At 35.9% G+C, this 12804-nt stretch overlaps 1 protein-coding gene across 3 annotated transcripts in view; it reads left to right on the forward strand.

Moving 5' to 3' along the window:
* ANKRD10 (ankyrin repeat domain 10) overlaps positions 1-12804 on the forward strand; it is a 45465-nt gene that overhangs the window by 7255 nt on the left and 25406 nt on the right. For all 3 annotated transcript variants that reach the window (XM_075918781.2, XM_075918785.2, XM_075918796.2), the window contains exons 2-3: positions 891-1043; positions 7389-7480. In XM_075918781.2, the coding sequence (XP_075774896.1) occupies positions 891-1043; positions 7389-7480 (245 nt within the window). The remainder of the gene's footprint in view (positions 1-890; positions 1044-7388; positions 7481-12804) is intronic.

Consider the following 12804-nt stretch of genomic DNA (forward strand, 5'->3'; position numbering starts at 1 on the left):
CTGCTGTGCCCCTACCTCCTCCCATGGAGCTGGAGGGAACCAGCTTTTAAGCCAGCTCCTCCCAGCACCCCTCCTGTTCTATCCCTCCCCCACTTTGCTGCCTCTTTCTGATAGAGGCAGCAAGGGTTGGGGAGGTGACTAATAGACTAGTTTGTTGACTATCTGATAAGTCTTTGCTTATCAGATAGTCGGTTAGTTGATTAGTTACTTACATCCCTTGTGGCTGTATTACAGAAATTTTAATTGAAATACATGTATTCTGTAGCATTTTTATGGTTCATTTGTTTTTTTCCATTTAACTCAGCAAAGGCACTGGAAAGTTAATATACATTTTACTTTCTTATTAGAGTTTGGGTTTCTACATCTGCAGAGAAATATTAAAGTAGAATTTTCAGTTAACATTCTTCATACTCCCTCCTTTTAAACTTTCCTAAACTTATATAAGTTCAAATAGGTTTTGTTTATTCAGAAAACTAAAGTTCTAGCAAATTATAGTGTCTGTTTAAATCACATTCGTAACTTTCCAGATCAGAAACTCAGCACCTTTCTGATAGAAGCAAGCAGAATACAAGTCCCTACTATAATCATCTCTGAAGTGTCAGTTGTTTCCTTATCATACTAATGGTGTTGGGTTTGTTAATATATATATATTTTTTGGCAAGCGTTAAATTTTTCTTGGCTACTTCTTTAATGACAGAGAAAACCTGGAAGAGGTTTTGAGGCCCAGTTTATTATTTTTTATTAATGTTGTTTAGCCCACTTCCACCAATGGTCAGTTTAAAATAATATTGTTCCATTTTCTTCTTTAATGTAATCAGTAATACCTAAAGTTATTAGGGCATATTTGAGGGGTAATATTTCTAAATTACTTTCCCTTTATCTGTTTAAAGCTGGAGTGTCTAATGCACTTAGTGAGAGCTGGCGCTACTGTAAATGCCTGTACAACACGTTTTGCGCAAACACCAGCCCATATTGCTGCTTTTGGAGGACATCCTCAGTGCCTGATCTGGTTGATTCAAGCAGGGGCCAACATAAACAAGCAGGTATGTATTAATGTTGTGTTTAATATTTGTTTAGTTTTTTAAAAATACATAGGCCTGAATTCACAAAGGGACATTGCTGTGGTGCTGAGCATTGTAGTGTCTAATTTCTAGGTACCTAAAAAGTCACAGGAATAGTAGATGCCAGAATCCACGCAGAAGAAATGGGGGGGGGGGGAGATAGGCATCTTGGAAAGAAATTCTAGAAAACTAGCTGGCTAGGCAAGGAGCCACTTAAACTAACCAATGAGAGATGCGAATGAGAGTGGTATGTTAAGCCCTGCCGTTTTCATAGAGAGAGGCATATTCCTGCAGCCTGGATGTAGCTTCCGGTCTCTGCTAGCAACCCACCATGAGAGGGTGAAGGGGCTCTAAATCCTAGTGGTTAGTGCACTCACTTAGAAAGTAGAAGATCCAAGTTCCAGCCCCACTGCTTCAATAACTACTTGGCCAAAGCTTCAAGACAAAAGATTTGGATAGTCTCACATCAGAATGTCCCAGAGCTCAGGGATTAGCGCACACTGCTTAGAGGTGGGAGATGTATCTTCAAATCATTTTTCCCCATCATGCAGAGTGGATAATTGAACTTTGGTCTCCCACATTCCATGCTGAGTGCTCCAGTCATTGGGCTGAACATTATGTGGATGTCATCATCACCTCCTGGATTTTTAATTGTACTACATACTGTAGATATCCTCTGAAGATACATACCGGATCAGGCTCCAAACACAAGATAGTGATTTGCCCATCTCTCCTTGTCAGTTTGTGGATTGCTGTGAGTCTTAGGTGGGAGTGAGATAGAGAATCTGCCCTTGGAAGAAACAGGTATCTAGGGAACAATTATGCAAAACTTAGGCACTGGATACATTTTGGTGCCTACCAGTTTAGTAAGTGGTTTAGTAGTTTTATGAGTTGCAGCGAGGCCTACAAAATGGGAGTTAAGGACGTAAGTACCTTTGTGGATCTGGACCATACTCCTTAATAAAAGATAATTTGGAAAAGTTTCAATTATTTGTATCTCAAGTATTAACTATAGAAAGCAGAAGTATCTTACAAAACAAGATTTGTAAAGAAATTGAGAGTTACAGTATTTTAACTTAACTGAAGATTTGACTAACTCATTTTTCCAGTCCAAGATTTGCGATGTGGTTGCTGTTTTCAGTAAAACTGTCTTTATCAAGTTGCTGTAATGTTGGCAGAATGACCATAATTCTGTTGTTACATTCTTATCTGTTTAAGAGATGCATTTTAAGTCAAGCTACTGTCTCTCATGGAAACCACCAATCCATCCAACATAATTCAATAAAAATTCAAACTGGTATTAATATGAGCTGACGAGATTATTTTAGGTATACTTGTTTTCATGTTTCTCTTCCAAGGCTAATGGTCTGACAAAATACTACAATTTACTTTTAAAAACAATTGGAAGAGAACACATTTTTCTTCATCATAATATGGGTGAAAGAAAATAATTTATATTCTGGGTTGGATAATCTTTATTTCTGTATTGTAAGGCTGCACTAAGATTTATTCATGGGTGGAGGATTGATTAGTATAATATGCACTTTCTTAACAGTAATAGAGACAAGCCATAATTACAGATATATACTGTTGTAAAAATTGCAAACAATGTGCTTATTAATGCACAGTAAGCATGACCTTTAGGGCAAAATAATGTACCATGTGTATTCTAGCAGTAATTAAAACATTATATTGCTATGGAGTAACAGTGAATTTATATATTATTCTATACACTAAAAATCTATAGTGATGGATCAGAAATTTTGTAGTTGCCTTGTTGCCTACATAATTATTCTCTTAAAAAGAGGTGTTACTTAGTATCTGTTTATGCTGTAAAATATTTCCCATAAAATAAGTAGGATGTGCAATACTGTCAGGTAAATCTGCTGTAGAACTTCTAGTGTAATTCTCTTTAATAAAAAAAAAGTTTGCACAGTTACAATGACTTTCATTTTTAGACTTTAAAGTTGTATGTGACTTTTAATTAGGGATGTTAAACTGTGTAGTTGACTAATCGTGTAACAGCTGACAATTTCAGAGGTTATACATAGAGCCGCAACCAGCTCCCTGGGAGCTGATGCACACTTGGCTCCCAGGGCACACAGAGACAGCAGTGTGGGGTGGCAGTTGGTTCCCCAGGAGCCAGTGCATGCCAGCAGCTCTGAATGAGTACCAACTTCTGCTTGCCCCTGGGAGCCAGATGAGGAGCATGTAACTGTTTGGGTAACCAGTTATCCATTTAAACATCTACACTCTTACATCCCTACTTTTTAATATCCAGATGGTCCTGATTATTAAGATGAATGGGGTAGGAGAGCATTCACTGAGATTACATCTTAGTGTGTCTTAATAGAGGAAGGGCAGGGAGGCTTGCATGAAGGAAAGAAGTTAGCTTTTGCCTTGAGAAAAAACAGTGCTAAAGGAGCTTAATTAGACTCTGCTATAACTAAGCATACTGAAGCTAAGAAGTGAATTTTCAGGTTTACAACTTTATTATCCAACTAGCTTATTTGCTTGTCTCTTGTCTCAGTTTATTGTGGTGAGTCTTCCCTTGTAGTAACAGAGTCCTAGAAATGGTCTGCATAACAAGTGCTTTTCTTGCCATTGAATTGTACTCTCTCTGCAGCTTATTGAGCATTGGAAAATGGGTTTTGCTCTTTCTGTTGACCTGTTCTATTGGTAATCTATCCACAGTATTGTACATAATAAGAATATTCATTAGCTTTCTTTTAAATATGATCTCAGATGTTCTTCTGAAAGAAGAACATTTACTTGCTAGTTTTCATAATTCAGGGAGTGTGTTCGGTTTTTTTTTGTTTTTTTTTTTTTCCCCCTTGAGTTCAGGGATGGGAAATGACTGTTGTCAATGGCAATTGGGTTGTTTTCCAGTCTGACGTAAATCGTAACATGCTTGAGATGTTTCCTCATAATATAACAAACCCCAAACCAATCATCTTCTGGCCAAAAATAATTGTAAACAATTTCATCACTTCAGAAGAGTGTTTGAAAAGAAGGCAAACGAATAGCAGTTACAATTTAAATTTTGACACTTTCAGTACCGGATTTTTTTATTAAACAAATGCTTTAAATAAGCAAAATGATCGTATTTTCTGTAATCCACTACATGTCTGTAATTAGGAAGGCATTATGGGCCTCCACTCCATAGTCTGAAATTTTGGAGGGATTTTGTTAAAGGTAATTGAAACAGATATTTATGAAGTTCACCTCCCAATGACAATCTCCAGATCAACAAGTTAATCATTAATATTTGGAGGATCTGTGCCATGCTGTATTAGAAGGGTGAATATCACCAGACAGACATTAAAATTGTTTTATTTAACTAAAACAGCAACGTTGTGTATTCTGCATTTTTTCTTCAACAGCAAAAATATAATATTACCACAAAACAAGCATATTAATTTTTTAATTTAGTTAAACATTCACTTTTTTAAAATCAGATTTGTTTTTGTTAAAATTGTTTTTAACTATAATAGTTGACGGGTTTTTTTAATTAAATTGACTCTGTCAGCCAGATCAAAATGAGAAACTTAAAATATTGGCTTTTTTGATTAACTCAGTCATCTTCATTTTCCTCTTCAGAATCTGGAAAAGAAAATAAGCTTTCCTACTTTTTCAAATCCCAAACAATTTCTCAGTTTGGAATGAATTAATCCAGAAGAAGAAAATATTCTTTTTACACTAGTAGAAGCTACTGCTGTTTAAAAGTGAGATTATCACTTCAACAGTCTCTGAATCTAAGTGCTCAAGTGATTTCCAGTTCACTGGTGTGACTTTGTATAAAAAAAAAATTCTTGAATAGTTCACCCTTAGCTTTGAAGGTTATTATAGTTGGTATTATGGAGGGATGATTTCTGGGTGCCCATGTCATAGTCAGCTCCTCTTCAGCAGTTAAGGCTTGTCCCTGTCATGGAGTATTGAGAATTAGGGATGTTATGTAGCGGTTAATTAGCTAATCGAGTAGTCACTGGAATTTCCATCAACTACTCAATTAGTCAAGGGGCGGGGGGGGCACTAGCTACCCCGGTTGCAGCTCTGCAGATTGAAGTTAGTAGGAGCCATGCAAGCAGGTAGCCTGTCTCATACTACATTTAAACTGCAGAGCCACAATGAGGTTAGTTCCTAGGGCAGTGCAAGCTGGGACTGAACAGTCCCGGCTTGTACTGGCTCCACGGCCACTGCTGTTCTGCCTCCCCTTGCACCTCCCTCCCTCCACACACACCATGGAGACTGTACTTTTAAGCCAACCCCCCCCCCCCCCCCCAACACCAACTCCTGCTTTCTCCCCTCCCCTCTTGCTACCTCTGATACAGAGGCAGCAAGGGGGGAGGAGGAAGTGAGTAGTGACTTGACTACCCGATAAGCCTAAGCTGATTACTCAAATAGTTGCTTACATCCCTATTGAGAATATTTACAAGTAAAGGAGCTGGAGATAGTGCTTGTCCCTTTTTTTTTAATGCTTATAATTTAAATTGCATATTTCTCTTTTTAAGATCTCATTCATAAATGAGATTTCCTTCCAAATTTCAAGAGCATCAGCTATAAAACAGTTATTTCCCTGCAATATGTTCAGAGCTGCAGAAATAGGTTTGTGTCCTCAGCGTGTGTTCAACATTCCTCGTAAGCCCAGTGTTGAGAACTTTGGCTGTGACATTTATTTTTCATGATTTTGTTCACAAACAGTCATCAGATTAGGCCAGTTCTTCATATGGTGTTCAAAACAGTCCACTACTGAGTTCCATTATATGTCACGTGGGAGACTTTGCTTGATTCCTACTTTTTTCAGAGCAGCTGCTGCAAAGTGGTTGTTAGGAAGTGTTTTGCAACTTCAACTTCAGTGTTCCAGAAATAAGGGCTAGAGTCTTGAACTAGGAGGTGCATCAAATGAGCACTGCTACCATATGTTATTATCTTCGGCCTCTTCACTCTCTTATACATTTTTTTTCTCATCTTGGGCTAGGGATGTTAAATTGTGTTTAATCAACTGATTGATTAGTTGATGGTATTTCCATTGACTAGTTGATAAAGCGGGGAAACTGCAGAGCCACAGCGGGGTTAGCTCCTGGGGTCGATCCCGGGAGCTAACCCCGCTGCAGCTCTGCTTTTTAAATGTATTAAGAGCCGCTGAGGTTCTCAAGTGTGGGTTCTCAATCATATATAAAGGAAAGTTTGTTGCATAAACAAACGAGGGATGTGAAAGTATAACTGTGTACCTGTTAAACCAATGAGCCTGGGCTCATCGGTTAACCTTCCTGGTTACATGCAGGCTCCCAGTATATGCAGGGAGCCAGCTTAAAAGCCAGGTTCCCTTTGGGTCAGTTTTCATGTTTAGTCACATGCTATCCTGGCATCTCTCAGAAGTTAGGCTATTTACATATTGATGAGTTTGCTTTGACACTTAAAGCACACTTTGATCAGGAGTCCTTTTGGGGAGGAAGGCCATATGACTTCCCCAATTGCTCCTGGGTGTTTCTCAGCTTTTCTGTCTCCAAAGCTGCTATTTCAGAAGTTTTTTCACACCCAAGAGATGTATCTATGAAAATACAAGCTGGTAGTACAACTAGTTAATGCTGACCTTGATCATCTTAACAGATAGAATGGGGATTAGGAATGAAGTACATGGGGGTAGGAATTGGGAATTGCTGCAGTGCAGGAAATGCAGAGTGAACAAGAACTTTGCAAAGATTATTAAGGGGAAACAAAACAAAGGGCAGGAATAATGGTGGCTTAAAGGGATGCATGTTTCTCACTGAGTGGTGACTATAACACTAAGCACTGAATAAAAGAACTAAATACTTACTTCAAGCCCTTCTCCTCATAATCTCTGTATCATTAGTAATGTCAGTGGTAGATGTGTGGCACTTTGAGAACAACATGCTTCCCACATCATAGTGTGGGCCCACAGATCATGATCACATGCAGAATTCAGCCCTCTCCTACAAATGACATTGACATCTTTGTAGTAGATTGACCTATCAAACTGCAAAAACATTTTGGGAAGGAGTTGGGGAGGGTTGCATGAAAGAGAAGCAGCATTTTTGCTTGCTCCAGTCCTGATTTGGGCCTCTGAGCACTGATGCATCACTAATGGATGATGATAGCCTCAAAGAAGGGTCATTCCATAATTACATGGCATTGGTTTCCTTATGAGGTAATTTTTGCAATACTGTTAAAGTAGCTGGTAACTAGTCATGAATGAGACCACCTACCTTTACTTAATTCATGTCAGGAAAAAAAACACTGAATGTTTAGAAATAATGTAATTTTTTTGAGAAGTTATACTTAACAAAATGTGCTTTGTGTTTGCAGGATTATGTTGGTGAAACTCCTATTCATAAAGCAGCACGGTCTGGTAGTATGGATTCCATAAGTGCCCTTGTAGCTCATGGAGCTCAAATAGAGTAAGTGAGGTTTTTTGCTTGGTTGTTGTGTGTCTAACTAACATAGGATAGTGAACATAGATACTAATAAACTGAAAAAAATCAGAACAGCACACATCTTACTAAGATACCTTCAGATTGACATGTTCATTTATTGTAAAACAAGATTTTTAACATGTCTAGTAATCAAAAAATTGGCCTTGAGGTGATATCAATCAGTGCAATACATGAAACACTGAATTAATGTACATTTGTTATTAAAACCGTATTTTTTACACCTCTGAAAAATGCCCCAAAAATGTTACATCTTGTCTCTTTTATAGTTAATTTACAACATGTTATATGTCTGTAACAATTAATAAATTTTAAAAAGATCTAGAACAGATTTATATGCCAGATAAAGCTTTCACTCAGCAATTAGTGTAATAATTTTTATTAGTATATATTGTATATTTGCACTGTTAAATTTTTTCTTTAAAGGTTTTTGTACTTCACAAACATTCAGAAAATTTCACAAACTTTTGCAACTTACAGCATGGACAAAATGGATGCAGTTTTCACCTAGACATGTTGAGTATAAGCTCTGCGGCTTATAATAATGTAAATACTTTAGCACTTTATTTATCATTAGAACTAGCTCTATAATTTAAGTAGTGTTTTTTGTATTTTAACCTGCAATGTGAATATCTGAATTATACGTGAAATAGAATCATAGTTCATTTCTTGTTTAACCCTTTGGTTTCCATGTTACTGTTTTTGTAGTGCTGCATCTGTGAAATCTGCCTTTTTTGTATATAGAGTTCAGAAAGTATAATTTGCAGGGTAATAATATTAAGTACAACTGTCTTAATTTTTAATTTAAACTTAAATTGTTATACAAACTTATTAGATTTTGACACATTACTTGAAATCAAACTTATTTTTATAAATATCCATTTTGAACTGAACACTCTGAAAGTGAATGTTTGAGACAACTTAATAAAAATTTACTGTGGAATTGAGGAAACCTTAATTATCATCATCAATTACTATTTGACCATTTGATTTTGTAATGGTCAGAAAGGATAATGTTAAGTGGTAAATAACTTTATAAAAAAAAGTACTTTAAATAAATAAGATTCTAGAAGCAAAATTAAACAAATGATTAGCTCTAATAGGAGTTTTCTTTTATGAGCAGTACAAGTAAGAAAGCCTGCTCTAACTTTAAATAATTTCATTAATCTTTCCTGATATTGACATGTCATTGTGCTGTGTAGGCAGAATATTGTTGTAAGGTTTTATAGAGGGCATATAGCATTGGCCAAAGCTATTTTTGGTCTTTTTAATGTCATCTAAAATGCAACAGAAATTATGCCATTTTATGGCAATTTGATGTAATAGATAACCAATTTTGTCTCTGGTATTTCATAATTTAAACAGTGCCGTAGGTGTTCTGTGGGACTTTAAAGACAGGTCCTGCCATAGAGAGATTATAGTCAAAGACCTCGGTTTTTCAATCTGATTTGCTTCTGTGACTTAGTCTTCATGGACCCTAATTGAATCCGACCCATCAGAATCTGTAAAACTCACGTCCATAGATCAGTTTCCAGGATTAATGCTTTAATTTGATTCATCAGTTTCATATAGAATAAAATCCTGGCCCAAGAAAACTCAATGAGAGTTTTGCAATTAAGTATAGGGGCCATGATTTCACCTAAAAGTATAGTTTTTTTTTTATTTTCAGATTTAAATGCCGACAATTAAGCCATATCAATATTTAAACACATAAAAGGGGTATTGATTTTAGGCATACAGGTTTGACTCTGGACCCCTCCCCCTCAGTTAATGTCTCATAGATTATGTAACTACTTGAAAATGCAGAGTGCCTTAAGGATTACATTTTATTCACATCTATTCTGTGTCTTAAAGAAAAAAAGGTTCTTCCCTTATAGTATACTAATGAATTCCACCATGGCTATAGTAATTAAAGGGATTATCTGGGATCAAAAGAAGTTTTATTTTTTTTAAATATAGAATTAAACACAAAGAACCAAATACACAGGTGATGAAAGCAGCTCTAATGTCTCTGGTTTTAGCTAACTGTGCCCACAAGTTCTGATGGTGAACTTATCCCTTTGTTCATATTAATTTGCCACTTTTTTTGTTTGTTTTCTATAAATAAATTATTGTTTATTTCTTTATACAGTGTTTTTGTTACTAAAACTGTAGTTGCATGAAGATGCAGAGAAAACAACTATGACCGCAGATAGGCAAATATAAAGACACCTGATATAAACAGGTATACAATGTACACTGAATTTAACATTATTTACTTGTGTTTTATGGGAAGTAACACAAGGATACTAAGATTCCATTGTTTCATTATGGACTACCTTGATGAAAATATTATACTACTACTAGTAGTACCTCGTATTAAAGTCTGATAATTGAAATAGGGCTCTTTTAAAATTGAGAACAAAAGCAAACTTGGGCTACCACAGTTTTTCATATGTTTTTTACACTATTCTTATATTACTCATTTAGTTACATTGGGAATTAACTAATGCTGACAGTATTTAATTTTATCCTTTCTGGGTAGGTGACAACTTTAGTTTGAATACATTTTACTTACTTGAAGTTCTTCAAGTATAATTTATTCCCACCTTGGTAGTTCACCACTCCTCTAAAATACATCCAATATGTTACAGTCTAAACTGAACTAAGACTTGCATTATTTTCCTAATTGATGAAAGAAAATATGGGTCTCCATTCCTGTGTAAATTTTTAATTGTAAAACAATATTAAATGTACACTCTAGAAAATAGTTTGACCTTTTTTTGGTGGTATTTGCCTTCTCATTTTAGCTGAATCATATTCTGTGCACAGTATGTCCTACATCTATAAAAAGGATTGCTTCTAACTATGGTATACATGGACTCTTGAAGAGGGGAAGCAGGTGGTCACAATGAATGAAAAGGTTTGCTTTGTAACTGATTATGAAAGTGGATAATACTTTTTAAAGAAATCCATTGTAAGTGCTGTATTTTCATTAAAATGAAATGGTATGATAGCATAATTTGTTGAAATTGTGCACATTGGAAAATAATGATGAAACCAGTGTACAGAAACTCTACAAAGAAACGAGTTCTTGGTGCCAGGTTTTCTTTTGCCCTTTTTGATGTATGTTTTCCAGACTTAGATTTATTTAATATTATAAAAATGTAATGTTTAGAAGATATTGCACTTATTAAAAATACCCAGATATAAATGCTGAACAGGCATTGTTGAATAAATGAGCATATCTGCTATAATAATTTGAAATGGTTTCTGGCACATTACTCTTGTGCTTCACATCAGCACATTTCTGATCACATCATTCTTTTTCCTCTTTGTATGAATAGTTCACACTGCAACTGCCATTTGAGCAGCCACAGTACTACTTCCATCAATCCAACACAAGAGAGAGTCATTGAAGAGACCCCCTGCCAGGGCCAGTTCATCTATCTATCCTGCTAAGGTGGCGAGAGAATCTTGAGATCATGATATGGTTTGATATATGTTCATTCAGATGAACATACTAAATCTTGCTAAGGGCAGTTATTTTGCTTAACTCAAAGGAAGAAATTCCACTTTTTTTTCCATACCATATTCTTGAAATATTCCAATATGTTGTTCAGGGTTCTTGAATACCAGAACACAAGAGAAAGCTGCATTTATTGGAATTAAATCTTGTAGAAAAATAGTATGTCATGCTAGGAAGCTGTCAAAGCCTGGTAGTCATGCACCAGCACTATTGTTTATGACTGTTAGACAGAATTACAGAGGAAAGCGTTTTATGTTCTCCCTGGCTTGTGATAACTTAATTTGGTGTCCAAAAGAAGATATTCAAGAACTGAGATAGACATGTCAATGGACAAAGTCAAAATGAGACCAGTGGAATTTGAAACTGTGAAATCACTAGTGCATCTCCTTCTGTTAGGTAAGGCTTTATCCATTCACCTCTAGCTGGCACAAAGATTTCAGCTATTTTCTCACCAGAATTGTTGCTTGATCTATTGATTATATATTAATTCCCAGTTAGCATTCTGTGGTTTTACAGAGGTCATCCTCAAGCTGGAAGAGAGTTTTCAACATAAGAGCCCTGATGTGCACAGGAAAAATACACTTACGAAGGGCCTTTTGACTTTGTAATATTTTTAGTAAGATCGCAAGCACTCCAGACCAGTAAAGGAAATAAAGATCATTCAGAATGGTCACGACTTCTAGCATCTGAACATTCATATACTCACTAGATCGTTTGCAGAGATACCCAAAGTGTCAGTCATTTTCTTATCTTCATTGCTGTCATCACCAGTGAGTGTCATCCTTTTTGTCTCCCGAAGCATGCAGGCCAAGATGTAGTTTTTATAATGTGTTATCATGATACCTACTGTGCTTTAGTCTCTTCTCCTTATTTGAACTTCCACGCCCCTACTTCTAGAGTGCTGCTTATCATAGGCTAACTTATTTGTTCCCCTCATTAGGATTTAGATCACTCGGTCACCATAACTTGTGACTAGCATGTTGGTTACACTCTGTCTGCAAAATCCCCAAAATAATCCGTTTTTACTTGAACATTGCAATACATAATTCCTAAATACCATCACTTTCTTACACATTCTTGATGCATCATTCAATCTTATGACAACTTGTGATCTAGGGTCAGTTACTGGATATGAACATTATCAGGTATTTCATAAATAGTTTTATTTTAATGACAGATTCTTCTACATCCTTTGAGAAGCCCTCTATGAAGGAAGTATCTAGCTACATTTGTTGTCATATTCTTTTTCAGGCGAAATCTAGTTTGACATTTTAATTATTATGTCCTTTATGATTTCCTTAGCTCTGGTACATACTGGTAGATACTTTTCATCTTGCCTTCATAAACTACTCAAGATTTCTAGTTTTTGCTCTTCAGAAATTTGGAAGCCACAGTAATTCTTAGATTTAATGGTGACAGATACCTTAGTATAAAAGACTAGGTTATGAGATTTATATATGTCAGATTCTTCTGCATCAGTTTTGGGGGAAAAAAGTCAAGATTTCTCCTTTCATTGGACACTGCTTTGTGAAGGAGTTCCTGAATCCTATACAGGTCTGTTCCTGTCACCTAATAGATATAAAGGTTTCAAGAACGTGAAGTTGTTTATTTGTAGTCTCTTAGACTCCTAGTGCTCTGTAGCATGTACCCGCTGTTGCATTTTTTTAACATTCTTTGTTTCCTTACCCAGATAATTTAACTAATATGCTTTCATTGTTGAATAGGATCTTGCAATCATTAAGTATTCTTGATATGAAATGCTTTTCCTATACTACTTTTTCTC

The sequence above is a fragment of the Pelodiscus sinensis genome, chromosome 1 (genome assembly GCF_052426305.1).
Source record: "Pelodiscus sinensis isolate ZL-2025 chromosome 1, ASM5242630v1, whole genome shotgun sequence".
Lineage (NCBI taxonomy): Eukaryota > Metazoa > Chordata > Testudines > Trionychidae > Pelodiscus > Pelodiscus sinensis.